The sequence below is a fragment of the Castor canadensis genome, chromosome 11, assembly GCF_047511655.1.
Source record: "Castor canadensis chromosome 11, mCasCan1.hap1v2, whole genome shotgun sequence".
NCBI lineage: Eukaryota > Metazoa > Chordata > Mammalia > Rodentia > Castoridae > Castor > Castor canadensis.
In genome coordinates, this window is record NC_133396.1 from 59,247,013 (window position 1) to 59,261,322 (window position 14,310).

At 38.3% G+C, this 14,310-nt stretch overlaps 1 protein-coding gene across 5 annotated transcripts in view; it reads left to right on the forward strand.

Annotated features, from left to right (window-relative positions):
• Positions 1-14,310, forward strand: part of Myh10 (myosin heavy chain 10) — a 145,225-nt gene that overhangs the window by 47,902 nt on the left and 83,013 nt on the right. For 4 of the 5 annotated variants that reach the window (XM_074046880.1, XM_074046878.1, XM_074046879.1 and 1 more), the window contains exon 5: positions 9,774-9,876. In XM_074046880.1, coding sequence (XP_073902981.1) covers positions 9,774-9,876 — 103 coding nt within the window. Of the gene's footprint in view, positions 1-9,773; positions 9,877-10,795; positions 10,826-14,310 lie in introns of all 5 variants that reach the window. The other variant, XM_074046881.1, reaches the window with a different exon arrangement.

The following is a 14,310-nucleotide window of genomic DNA, read 5'->3' on the forward strand; positions in this document are numbered from 1 at the left end:
CAGCAGCAGAGGTCAGAAAGATTTTATTTGTAGAGAAGAAAAGGGAAAGGCTGCATGGGAGCATATAGCGGGAGCCAGAAACCGGTGGTCCTGTGGGTCAGGTTGGAAATTGGGTTTTATAGCCTTTTTTTTTTTTAATTGCCTGCGGGTGGAGCTGTCTCTCTGGTGCACGCAGATGAACAGATGTTTCCTGGGAAGAAGTGTTTCCCTGGCTAATTATCACCTTTTGGGACCTCCTGCAGTCTGCCCTTCAATTACATATCATTTTATTCAAGACTTGAGATGAGCTAGTATTAATTTAATAGAGGTAGACTAGAACCCAAGTCTATCTTGATCCAAAACCTCTGTCCTTCCTAGTAAGGAAACAATTTTGAAGCTAAAAGAATAATTTTGAAACTAGGAAATCATCTGTAAATGTTGGTGTGTGTTTGATATATATTTATTATATAGAGAAGGGTAATACATATATGGTATCTTTCAAATTAAGATATATACAGCAAGAGCTTCAGGCAAAAGGTATTTTTGCAGCTAAACTGAATTCCCTGTTACACATATCCAGAGAGAACACAAACTAGGAAAGCGATTCTCAGTGGGGATATCAGGGTCCTGGGATTCGATGAAGATCCCAGAATTGGTCATGTATTGATCATCTGCTCCTGTGCTTCTTTGAGCCATTGTTCATGTTTTTGAGAAACCAGTGAAAGCTCTAGACCTCTCTAGAAGACATAAATGCAGATGTGCTTCAACAGACACAGCACCCCCAACAAGAAGGCTCCATGTTTTATTTTTAGGTTAACTTTGCACTTTGACTAATACTGCCTGTGAAGGAAAGGTAAGGTTCTCTTTCTAAAAGAGCATGGCGATGCACCCACAGCCCTTCCCCTGACTGTGAGCTGCTACAGACCCGCAGCGAAATCAGCAGCTGTTTCAAGGCTAAAACTGTTACATTGCACATCTTGATTTGCTGGTAGGAATGGGGTCAGATTCCCTTTGCCTTCCTCCTGTTTGAGGTCTCAGCCTATTGCTCATTTTTCTGAAGTTCTTCTAAATCTGTTCAGGAAAAGTCTACTGAGCTTTCCTTTTGATTCTCCTATCCCCTTACTTTTATTCAGGCTACTTTTATTTCCTCAGCTTTCATCTTGGTCAGATGTACCATTTCCTACTCTTTTCGTTTTTTTCCTCTTTTCCTAAGAATTATATTCCTGTTTCTGTTACCTTCTTCATATTAGCATCAAAGGGTCTCTCTGTCTGTCTGTCTCTCTCTCTCTCTCTCCCCCCTCCCCCTCCCTCTCTCTCCCCCTTTCATTTCTCTTAATTCTTCACCACCGTCATTATCATCATTCATCATCATCATCCATTTAAGGAGAGCCTTTTGGCCAGGCATAATGCTAGGTTCTTTACATGCATTTATTTCAGTCCTATGAAGTGACTATATCTCATTTTAATTCATCAACTGAGTCTCAGAGAACTAAATAACTTGCCCAAAGCCCTATCATGAGGTAATGTGTTAAGTCAGTGTTCCATTGCTGTAATAAATGGCTGAGATAAATCAACTTATAAGAAGGAAAGGATTTTTTTTTTTTATTTTGGGGCTATGGTTTTAGAGGTTTGAGTCCCTGATTGGTTAGCCTGGCCTGGCTCCATTGCTTTTGGGCCTATTGACAGTGCAGAGCATTGTGGTGTAGCATAGCTGTTTTCCTTATGGTGTTTGGGAAACAGAGAGAGACAGGTAGGGACTGGGCTTCCAATAGCCCCTTAAAAGTCATGCCTCAATGACCCAACTTCCTCACCCTAGGCCCCATCTCCTAAAGGTTCCACTACTTCCATTACATCATGGGCTGGGTATTAAGCCTTCATTACATGGGCCTTTGGGAAACATGTAAGATCCAAACTGTTACAGAGTGGTGAAAAGATTTGAATTTAGGCAGGTTGTTTTCACTTTATAGTGTACATTCTTAGCCACTATACCAATACTATAGATTCATGAAATAACTTAGTATAGTAATTTAAATTGCCTCATAAGTGGACAGTAATGGTAATAATTATTGGATACTAGTTATGAACTTTCTTCAACAACCCTAAGTGTTAGGAAATATTGTTCCTGTTTTATGATGGAGAACTTAAGTCAGTCTCCCCTCAGGTGCTCAACAGTAAAGTGTTAAAATAATCTTTGAAGCAACATTTTCCATAGCAAAGTTTCTTTAAACTTGAAATTGTTGAAGTGCAGCTGCATAAGTATGACAGGTAGGGAAAGAAATGCTTTGAGGATACACTGAAGTCTGTCTAAGGAGCAGGGTAAGCTGTGAAACCTCAGAGGCAAACTAAGCTGAATGGTAACAATCATAATTTTTTAAGACAAGGCATGATCTGGCTTAATGAGAGACTCATTTCTTTAGCACAATAAAAAATTATCTGTTCAAAACCAACAGCCAATATCTTGATTAGCACTGAAACACTAAGTATTTTGAATAAAGTTAACCACAGAACAGAAAGTCATTAAGAAATTACATGTAAATAAAATCCAAATTCTTTACCATAACCTCCAGAATCTATCTCATCCAATCCTCCCTTCATCAGTGTCTCCATTTGTTGCCTACAAGAAACACACATTGCTGGCCAAGATAAACAAGCTTAAAGTGAAAGGATGGAAAAAGATTTTTCAAGCAGATGCAGCCTGAAAGCAAGCAGGTACCTATATTCATATCTGGCAAAGCAAACTTCAAACCAAAATTAGAAGAGATGACAATCTCTTCATATTGATACAGGAAACAGTCTATCAAGGGGATATAATTGTAAACATAAGACCAAATGTCAGCCTACTTGATTGCATAAAGGAAACATAGTTGGACATAAAACTTCAGATAGACCCCAACACAATAACAGTGGGTGGTTTCAGTACCCTACAGTCACCAGTAAGACAGGTCATCCTGACAAAAAATCAACAAGGAAACTTCAGAATTAAATGCCATTGTAGATCAAATGGACTTAACAGACATATACAGAATATTCCACCCAAAAGCTGCAGAATACACATTCTTCTCAGTAACCCGTGGAACATTTTCCAAAATAGATCATATTTTAGGACATAAAGGAAGTCTTAACAAATATAAGCAAATTGAAATAACTTCCTCTATGTTATGAGACCACAGTGTAATAAAGCTAAAAATCAATGACAAGAGAAGCTATAGAAAATACTCAAACACATGGAGACTGAACAGTGAACTTTTGAATGATCCATGGGTCATCAAGGAAATAAGGGGGGAAAGTTAAAAATTTTCCTAGAATCAAATAAAAGTAAAAACACAGAACTTTAGGGTTGCAACAAAGACAGTGCTAAGAAGAATGTTTATAAGTGCCTATATTAAAAAAATCAGAGAGATATTAAATAAGTAACCTAATGATGCACCTCAAGCTCTTAGAAAAACAAGAACAAACCACCCAAAGCAGTGGGTAGAAAGAAATAATAAAGATCAGGGCAGAAATAACTGAAATGGAGACTAAAAGAGCAAAGAATCAGTGAAACAAGAAGTTGGTTCTTTGAAAAGACAAACAAGATAACAAACTCTTAGCCAAACTAACCAAAGAAAGAGGGAGAAGATCCAAATTAATAAAATTACAGGTGAGAAATGGTATATCACAACAAACACCAATGAAATTCAGAGATCATTATGGAATATTTCAGAAACATATTTTAATAAACTGGAAAATCTAAATGAAATGGAAAACTTTGTAGATGCATATGCCATACCGAAACTGAGTTAAGAGAATATAAGCCACCTAAACAGTTCTATATAAAGCAGTGAAATTGAAGCAATAGCAAATCATCTCCCAAGGGCTGGGGATGTAGCTCAGTGGTTGAGTATTAGTCTAGCATGCGCAAGGCTCTGGATTTAATCCTCAGTACCAGTGAAGAAAAGCCCAGGACTGGTGGATTCACTGCTGGATTCTATTAGGCCTTTAAAGAAGAGCTAACACCAGTGAGCCTCATACTGTTCCATGAAACAGAAAGGAAAGGAACACTGCCAGACTCCATGAAGCCAGTATTACCTTGATACCAAAACTGGATAAGGATATGACAAAAAAAAAAAAATTATAGCCTAATTTCCTTGATGAACATAGAGACAGAAATTCTCAATGAAATATTTGCAAGCCAAATTCACCAACACATTTAAAAGGTCATATGCCATGATCAAGTTAGTTTCATTCCAGGGATGGAAGTGTGGTTCAACATATACAGATCAGTAAATGTAATACAGCCCATGAACAAAATAAAAAACAAAAATCACATGGTTATCTTAGTAGCTTCAGAAAAAACCTTTGACAAAATTCAGCATTCCTTCATGACAAAAGCCCTGAACCAAGTAGAAATAGAAGGCCCATACCTCAACTTTATAAAGGTGATATATGACAAACTTATGAAATAGGAGAAAACTGAAGCCATTTTCTCTTTAGTCTGGAACAAAACAAGGGTGTCCACTTTTTCTACTCTTACTCAATATAGTGCTAGAATTATCCAGAGCAATAAGGCAAGAGAAAAAAAGAAAAGAGATACAAATAGGAAGAAGTCAAATTATTTTTGCAGAGATAGGATCCTATATTCTATGACACAAGTACTCAACAAAAAACTAATGTCTGATGAACAATTTTGGCAAAGTAGCAGGATACAAAGCACCATACAAAAATCAGAAGTTTTTTTAAATACCAGTAATGAACATGCTAAGAAAGAAGTCGGAAAAAGAATCCCATTCGTACTAGCCTCAAAAAATTACCTAAGAATAAACTTGACAAAGGAGATGAAAGACCTCTACAATGAGAACTATAAAATAATGAAGAAAAAAATTGAAGAAGACACTAGAAGATAGAAAGACCTCCCATGTTTGTGGATTGGCAGAGTTAATATTGTTAAAATGGCCATATTACCAAAAGCAATCTACAGATTCAGTGCAATCCCATCAAAATGTAATGTCATTCTTCACAGAAATATATAAATTAGATCCTAAAGTTCATTTGGAAATGCAAAAGATTCTGAATAGCTAAAGCAATCCTAAGCAAAAAGAGCAGTGCTAAAGGCATCACAATACCTGACTTCAAATTATACTACAGAGATATGCTAACAAAAACAGCATGGTCTGTCACAAAACCAGACTGTGGATAAATGGAGCAGAAGACCCAGAAATAGTCCCACACAGCTATAAACACCTTGATTTTGGACAAAGATGCCCAAAAAATTAGAGAAAAGACAGTCTTTTCAACAAATGGTTGTTGGGAAAATTGGATATCTACATGTAGAAAACTGATACTAGGTGCGCATACCTCACCCTGTACAAAAATTAATTCAAAATGGATCAAAGATCTCAATAAGACATGAAACTGCTAGAGAAGAACATAGGGAAATCCCTTGAAGGTATAGGCAAAGGTAGTACCTTTCTGAATAGGATTCCAGTTGCTTAGGAAATAAGAAAAAGAATTGGCAAATGGGATTACATCAGATTAAAAATCTGCACAGCAAAGGAAACAATTACCAGAATCCAGAGACAGTCAACAGCCAGGCACCAGTGGCTCACACCTGCAACCTTAGCTACTCGGGAGGCAGAGATCGGGAGGATCATGCTTCAGAGGCAGCCTGGGCAAATAGTTTGTGAAAATACATAACACTAAAAAGGGCTGGTGGAGTGACTCAAGTGGTAGAGTACCTGTCTAGCAAGTGTGAGACCCTGAGTTCAAACTCCAGTACCACCAATAAACAGCCAACAGAATGGGAGAAAGTCTTTGCCAGCTATTCATCAGGTGAAGTTAAAATATGTTATCCAGAATATATAAAGAGCTCCAAAAAATTAAACACCAAAAGAACAACCAGTCTAATCAATGAACAGAGTATACTCAATACAAATGGGTACATGAAGAACTGCTCATCATTCGTAGCCATAAAGGAAATGCAAATTAAGACAACTCTGATATCCCACCTGACCCGTCAGAATGGCAGTTGTCAAGCAAACGGTATATAAGGAAGGAACCATTATGCACTATTAGTGGGAATGTAAATATGTGTAGCCACTATGGAAATCAGTATGCAGGTTCCTCGAGAAACTAAAAATAGAAGTACCATATGATCCTGCTGTACCACTCCTAGATATGTATCTGAAGGAATGTAAGTCAGCACACAGTAGAGACAGCTGCACAGCCATGTTCATTTTGGCACTATTCACAATACACAAGCTATGAGAACACTCCAGATGCCCATCAACTGATGAATGGATAAAGAACGTGAAATATATATATGGAGTATTACTCAGTCATAAAGGACATTGAGATTGTGTCATTTGAAGGAAAGTAGATGGAACTGGAAATCATCATGTTATCTAAAATAAGCCAGACTGAGAAGCACAAATATTGCATGTTCTCGCCCATGATGTGAAATCTAGACTTTAAAAATTGAATGACAGGCCGAGCACTTTTGCTTCACACCTATAATCCTAGCTACTCAGGTGGCAGAGATCAGGAGGATCGTGGTTTGAAGCCAGCAAAGACAAATAGTTCTCAAGACCCGATCTCAAAAATACCCATCACAAAAAAAGGCTGGCAGAATAGCTCAAGGTGAAGGCCCTGAGTTCAAGCCCCAATGCTGCAAAAAAAAAAAATTTGACAGGTATGTACTAACAGGGAGGGTTTGGGGTTGGGAACCAGTAGGAAAGAAGATGGTGAAAGGGAAAAGTAAAGAGGGATGAGTATGATCGAAGTATTTTATATGCGTGTATGCAAATAGAATAATGGAGCCTGTTAAAATTGTTTTAAAAGGGAGGAGGAAGCATAAGAGTAATAGGTTTTGATCTAAATATGTTATATGCATGTATAGAAATATCAACATGAAACTCCTTTGTACAATTACTATACACCAACAGAATATTTTCCAGTATCTCCTGCCACTCTGCCTTTATCATCATTCTTATGAAATCCTAACAGCTGACCACCAGCTCCTGGAACCCATGAAGCATGGCTTTTTTCTGCTTGGGGCCTTTGCACTTGTCCTTCCACCTGCCTGAACACTTTGCCCAGCTATTACTCATCTTGCAGGCAGCTTTTCCCTGACCAGCACACCTGGAGGAGTTTGCCCCTTCTCTAACTTCCTCCTTTCAGCATCTTTCTTATTTCCTGCCTAGAATTTCTCACATCCCATGGTCGTATGTTTTTCTTATCTTAGGTCTCTTCTAAACTTGAGACAGACTTTATTAATAGCAGTATCCCTAGCACAGAAGAACACCTGACATACAGAAACTGATTCATAAAATATTTGCTGAATGGCTGAATGAATGGGGTTTTGAATGAAAGAGAGGAAAATCCTTACTTTGCCTATATAAAAGTAGTGTGTTAGCCAGGCAGCAAATGTAACAGTAATGAAAGAATATTAATGACAGGAACAAAAACATCTTAAAAGATACTAAGAATAAATATAGCAAAAAATGCGTAGGACCTACATTCATTCATTTGTTCAACAGTGTATGTCAATACCTACTAAACTAGGAATTTAGAATTATCAAAGATGAGTAAGGCAAACATGGTCCTTGTTTACTTTGAATGAAAGAAGATTGACAATTTACCTGAAAGTCATAGGGATGAAGACATCACTTTTCCTAAAAATAGCATGTGTGTTAATGCTAAAAAAAAAAAAACTCAGAATTCCACCTGTTGTTTACTTGTGGGCAGGGAGAAGGTCAGGGACAGTGGGAAAAAAATATTTGAAGTTAATGAAAAATAAACCTCAGAGACTGCTTTGCTTTGCTTTTTCCAAAGAAGAACAATCGTATTTCAGAAATGCTGCTTTACATAATGTACTGCCCTTGATTAGGCCACTTGTATAAGAAATAAGTACATTTACAGTGAAGATAACTCTGCAAATCACTGCAGAATGAATGTCAGCCATTGACATTGGGACCTAGACCAATTCATTTGGGAAAAAATTTATATTAACCATAATTTTCTCAGGCCAATTAAAGATTTAATTATAGAAAGTAAAGCTCTAAGTTCTAGAAGAAAGTATACATGCATTTAATAATACGATCATAATGTGAGAAGCTTTTTTTTTTTGCTTTAATTATTTTTCAGGTAGGGTCTCACGTTTTTGACTGGGCCTGGCCTTACGACTTTACACTGTGATCTTGTATCTTTGGCCTCCCATGTAGCTGGGATGACAGGCATGTACCACCATGCTTGGCTTACAAACTGAGATGGGGTCTTGCTAAACTTTTTGCCTGAGTTGGCCTCGAGCGATCCTTCCATTCTCCACCTCCCAAGTAGTGGGGATTACAGTTGTGAGGCACAACTGCTAGAAGTGCCTAGAGCAGGCAGGCCTTTTAAACCACGAGTAATGGGCAGAAATCTTAAAAGTTTGGTAGATTTGACCAAAGATGCAGAAACTTTTGAGGGAAAAGAACTCTTGGTAATATAACACTAGAGGTGGTCAGTATGCAAATATTCCAAGTGTCAGTCAGTCAGTCAGTCTATGGCCATACCACCATGAACACGCTTGGTCTTGTCTGATCTTAGAAGCTAAGCAGGGTCAGACCTAGTTAGTACTTGGATGGGAATAACTAGGTTATATCTGGAGTCATCAAACCTTGGAAGTAGTTGGGACCGAATCCAATGGCTACATTTTACAGGCTCAAAGAAGATAAGTTCCTTACTCAAAGCCTTTCAGCTGCTCAATAGGATCCCTTTTCCCGGCTCTCCCTATGGTTGAGACAGGTTATCTGGCTGCAGAGTTAGGAAGGTAGCGTCAACAGTAAGCCCACTAGAAAATTTTAAGTCTGGGGACAGTTCCACCAGAACAATTCTAAACACAGTTCGAAGAAGGAGTCAGGATTTGTTAGGAAAATTAGACTTTTAGACCACAGATGCCACTTCCAAGGTGGCAGTCTTGGCGATGCATGTTAACATTTTCAAGTTTCTGAGTTTTTAGGAAAAACTATTCAACGTTAAGTTTTAAGTTTCCTTTATAATCCAAATTGAGCTGTTTGATTATAAGGATAGGTTTGCTTTGATCACGTCTTGGGAGGCTTACGTATTTGAGCAGAGGGGCATGACAGCTTACCTGAATTTCAAGCTTAGAATTGGGTAGAAATTAAAAACAATTTTTGAACCTTGGCTGCCTTGACTGTAAATATTTGTTCCCATTGACAACAGCTTCATAGTATCTGTTCATTTTGACAACAAACTATGCACTGCCTTGGGTCCACATGATGCGAGGTTACATGGATTTAAAACAAACAACCCCCCAAAGCCACAGTTTTTGGGTCAGGGAGCCAGGTGTGCAGGTGCAACGTTGGTGCCAAGGGGAGAATCATCCTTATCACAGTTTGAGGGGTGATCTGAGAGACTAATCTGGTGACTTTGAAGGTAAAAATCAATATTCAGTAGCACCCTAAAGTTCTGCCTTCTACTTCAGGTTAAATCCTCATAATTTCCTTGTTTGACGATCTCTGTTGGCAGTACTGGATATTCCTGGTACAGAGTGTTCTAATCAATTTCACTTCCCAGTAGACATTTCTGTATCTTCTTACTGGCATTTACTAAGAAATTTTTATTTGGGTTTACTTAATACCTTTAAAAAAAAAGAGTAATTTTCTCTCCTAACTACTGCTGATTTTTTTTTCCTGCTTAATTCTTGATTTTTTTTTCATACTTGTAATTTTGTTCTGAATCAATTGTAATTTTGGAATGCACATGTGCTCAGCTTCCTTTAAAACAGCCGATGTTAATGATGTTAATATTTCTTTTAGGGGAGAATCGGGTGCTGGGAAGACAGAAAATACTAAGAAAGTCATTCAGTACCTAGCCCATGTTGCTTCTTCACATAAAGGAAGAAAGGACCATAATATTCCTGTAAGTTTTTTGCTCTGCTGTTGCTTTTTAAGTCGTAGTTTGATTCTTTTATAATTTCAGAAACAAAACCAAGAAAGCACATCTCCATGCACTACTCTGATTGATAGCTTCTTTGTCACCTCCCCCCTCTTTTTTTTTTTCCGTTTAAGAAGAATCAGGCAGTATACAAGGCAATTGGCATTAAATAGGTTTTCTTACAAGGCAAATGGGAATTACGGTTTTGCTTGAAGCCTAAGTTCTTGCAAAGATTTTTGAGCATAGTTAAAAATTGATGAGCAGTATTTACGAAGATTGCTCATTTTCCAGCAAAAGAAGGACCTCAGAAGTTTGTAGCAGTTCCTTCTGAACTTGCAGAGTAGCCTGTTTCTCCTGTCCCCGGCACTTTGAGAGGAGAGGGGATGTATGGGAAGAATTCCATGGTAGAAAACATCCAAATATGGAATATAAATGTCATGTAATCCTAGCTACTTGAAATCTGAGATCAGGTGGATTGAGGTTCCACACCAGCCTGGACAAAAAAGTGTGCAAGACCCCATCTCAACAGAATAAAGCTAGGCATGGTGGCACCCACCTGTCATAAGTGGGTCTTGGTCCAGGATGGCCTGAACAAAAAGTGAGACCGTATCTCCAAAATAACCTTAGCAAAAAGACTGAAGGAATGGCTCAAGCAATAGAGCTCCTGCCTAATTTAACATGCATCTCTGAGTTCAAACTCCAGTACCACCAAAAAAAAAAAAAAAGGGGGAGGGAGGATATAAATTTTTAGAGATACAGGAGTGGTAGTTGAGACAGCCTGAGAGAATGCCAACCAAGCAGCTTCCACAGTCCTAAGCTGCATGCTGGCTTGGTGTTTTGGATATGGCTCTGCTAGGGAAAGACCTGACTTGCTAACATTTGCTTATCTGTTTGTAACGAACAGCAGGAATCGCCTAAACCAGTGAAACACCAGGCAAGTGCTTTTCTTTATGCTTCATAGTCATGAGTGTCTGCACTAATTTCTGTCTTTAATTGAGAGTCTCTACTAGAAACAAACAACATTCTTAGTCATCCTTTGTTCTGAATAGAATCTGTTGTAAAAAATATTTAATTTTGAAACTTGATTTCTTTCATGAGAAGCAGCATGCCATTTTGCTTTACACTTGTTTTCTGGATATGTGCTGGTGTTTCTTACCCCTTTTATCATGACATTGAAATGCACATTAGGAAGCCTGCAAACTTACGGCTTTATCTGTCAAGTACTAGGTGGAATTATTTTAATACTTCTGAAACACATGAAAAACTTGCTTTGTATTATATGAAATTTTGAATTGGGAGGTACAACTTTAAAAGTTGTACCTTTGCATTAACAAATTTCAAATCTGCTAAAGTTTTATGGCATCGTAGAGTTTATGTCTGTATATTTTAACAGAAAGGCCCCATTGTATTTATAATACAAAATAAAGTAGAATTTTCTTTGTGCTGGCAAGTACTGGAACAGCCTTTCACTCCACAGAGCCTAACATTGACCAAACCACCAAGCAGAGCAGGACCTCTAGTTCTTGTTTCCTGGGAGGAAAGGAAGGGCAGCACCGAGCCAAAGTCCTCGGCCTTGGACTTAATCCTTTCCCTAGCATTGGAATGGCTTTGGTTTGTCTGTCTTCCACAAGCATTATGGTGTAAAGCTAAAATAAAGCAAGAAGCAGTAATGTTGAGTTCTGGAGAGTTAGTAATATGAAAAAAACTATTGTAGGAACCTAAAGGAACTGTCACAGATTCTCAGGTTCTCAGATATCTTTTTTAAAAATCTTGAGAAATCATCAGACACCAAAGCTGTGCTGTACCTATGAAGGCCTGGGATGTTCTTTTGCTCCTTTAGCTGTGGTCCAGGCCAGTGGTACAAGCTGGAAGGGTTACTGAAATGATCATGATCTGTAGGGTATCAAAAGGTTTCTTTGCCAGTTGAAGGACAGTGTGGCCAGAAGCCAGCTTTTCTTTGCATTAGAGTACATGCTCTATGCCTTGTAATCTGTAATTAGAGCACTATTGAAATAGCCTTAAAATAAAACAACATACAGATTTAGGTTTTCCATGTCCTTAGTGGAACACGGGCGCCATTATGGTTACAATTTTGTTTCGATGTCATTTTAAACTACAGCGTGGATCCCTGTCGTATGCAAGTAGCATGCCTAGCCCTAGCTTTCACAGTGAGTCAATCCATCCCTGGGAAGCAAGGCTCCCAAAGAAGGGGGCCGCTGCTTTGGGCCATGCTGCGCTATTGTTGCTGATTTGCATGTTTTACTGGGATTTGCATGTTGGCTGTGCATAGAGTCCCCAGTGCTACCTTTGCCTCATCTATTTTTATGAAGCCAAGTCAAGTAGAAGCTGCGATGCTGTTTTCTGAAATAGTAGAAGAACACTGTTCTCAATTACTTTTTCTTCTCCAACCCACCTGAGGAGTGTGAGCAGCATAGCAGGAAATGGTCACCTCTATTCTAGCAGCACAATAGTTCTCCATGCCAGGTCTTGTGAGAATGACTGCCATAAACTAATAGTTACAATGTGGCAACTCAATCCAGTTGTCCTGCAGTGTTTGAGGGTGATTGGTTCCAAGGCTGCCATCTCCACCCACCTCAGATAACAAAATCCTGGGATGCTTAAGTCCCTTATATGAAATGGCGTAGAGTTTGCATGCAACCTTGTACATCCTCCTGTATACTGTGTATACTGTAAGTCATCTCTAGACCATTTGGCCACCTCACACAATGTCAGTGCTGTATAAGTAGGTGTTCTGCTATATTGTCCACGAGTGGGGCCAAGGGGAAAATAAGTCTGTGCATGGTCGATATAATCTCCCTGAATATTCCTATCTGCAGTTAGTTGAACCTGTGGATTCAGAACCCACAGAAATTGATTGTGCCTTGCTAGGGTGCTGTTTCTTTTGGTTGGTTTGTTTCCACTGGTTTCTGAATTAACACTAAATTTTATACGCCAAACTCACTCAGGTTCCTAGAAACCATTCTGGCATTAGATCATTAGACAGTAATATGAATTATAGAAACAAGAGGGAAGACATTTCTAGACTCCTGGTTTTATCAGTTTTTCATTTATTTGTTTATTTCCTCATTTTTTGGAAACAGCTTTATTGGGATAATTCACCTGCCAAACAATTTACCCATTTAAAGTGTGCAAAGCAGTGTTCTCATATGTTCCTAGGCTTACGCAACTCAGTTACCACCACAGCCAACTTTAGAACATTTCCATCTCCCCCAAAGAAACCCTGTGCCCATTAGCTGTGACCTCCCATTTTCCCCTCACTCCTGTCTCTTATGAAATTTGTCTGTTCTGAGCATTTCACATGAATGGAATCATAAGCCTTTCCTGAATGTTCTAAGATTCATCCCAAGTTGTACCATGTGCAAATACTTTCTAGGGCCTAATAATACTGAATGTATTAAATATGTCACAGTTTCTTCATCACTCACCAACTGATGGGATTTGGAATATGGGGAAAAAGCAACACTAATTATGTGGGTTTTTTCCCCCTTTTTGGTCACTGTGATTAGTGCCGCAATGAACATTTATGTACACATTTTTGTGTGAATATATGTTTTCATTTCTCTTGGATGCATACCTAAAGTGGAATTGCTGGCTCATATGAAAACTATTTAACAGTTTTAGGAACTACCAAACTGTGTTTGAAGAGTCTTCCATTTTATGTTTCCACCATCAATACATGAGCGTTTCAGTTGCTCTTTCTCCTCACCAACACTTGGCGTTCATTGTCTGTTTCTTTGATACAGCCATCCTAGTGGTGTGGTCAGTCTTTTATGTTTACCTTTAAAACTTAACCTTCATTTTGAAAATATGAAGAAGTAGAAACCAGTTTTACAATGACAGTCACAATACTTCAGTAAACTTTAAACAAATATTTGTCTATGGACTTCTGGTAAACTTTTTATAACAGAATTGAAAGTCATGTTTGGTTATGGTATTCGTAATTAATGTAATAAAAATGAGAGTATTATTTTCACCATGATCAGTAAACCTCTGAAGCATTTCATAATGCTAAATACTTAGAATTTTAAAAATAATTTAAATGATTAGTGTTGCTTTTTCTGATATTTTGAAATAACATTTCTCGTTATATGGAATAGAAGCAAGGGATAGTGCCTGTCCAATTCTAGTAACCACTGTTTTCTGCTGACTGATAAATGCCTTCATGATTCAGTTGAGAGTTGTTACCATTATTTATCTATTTATGAAATTATCCAACACAAAAATGATCACATTTCATGTTTGGTCTTTTTTTGGGGGACAGGGAACACAGTACTAGGATATGAACTCAGGGCCTCGGGTTTACTAGGCAAGAGCTCTACCACTTGAGCCATGCCTCCAGCTCCTTTGTCTTCAGTTATTTTCCAGATAGGGTCTTGCACTTTTTGTCTGGGTCAGCCT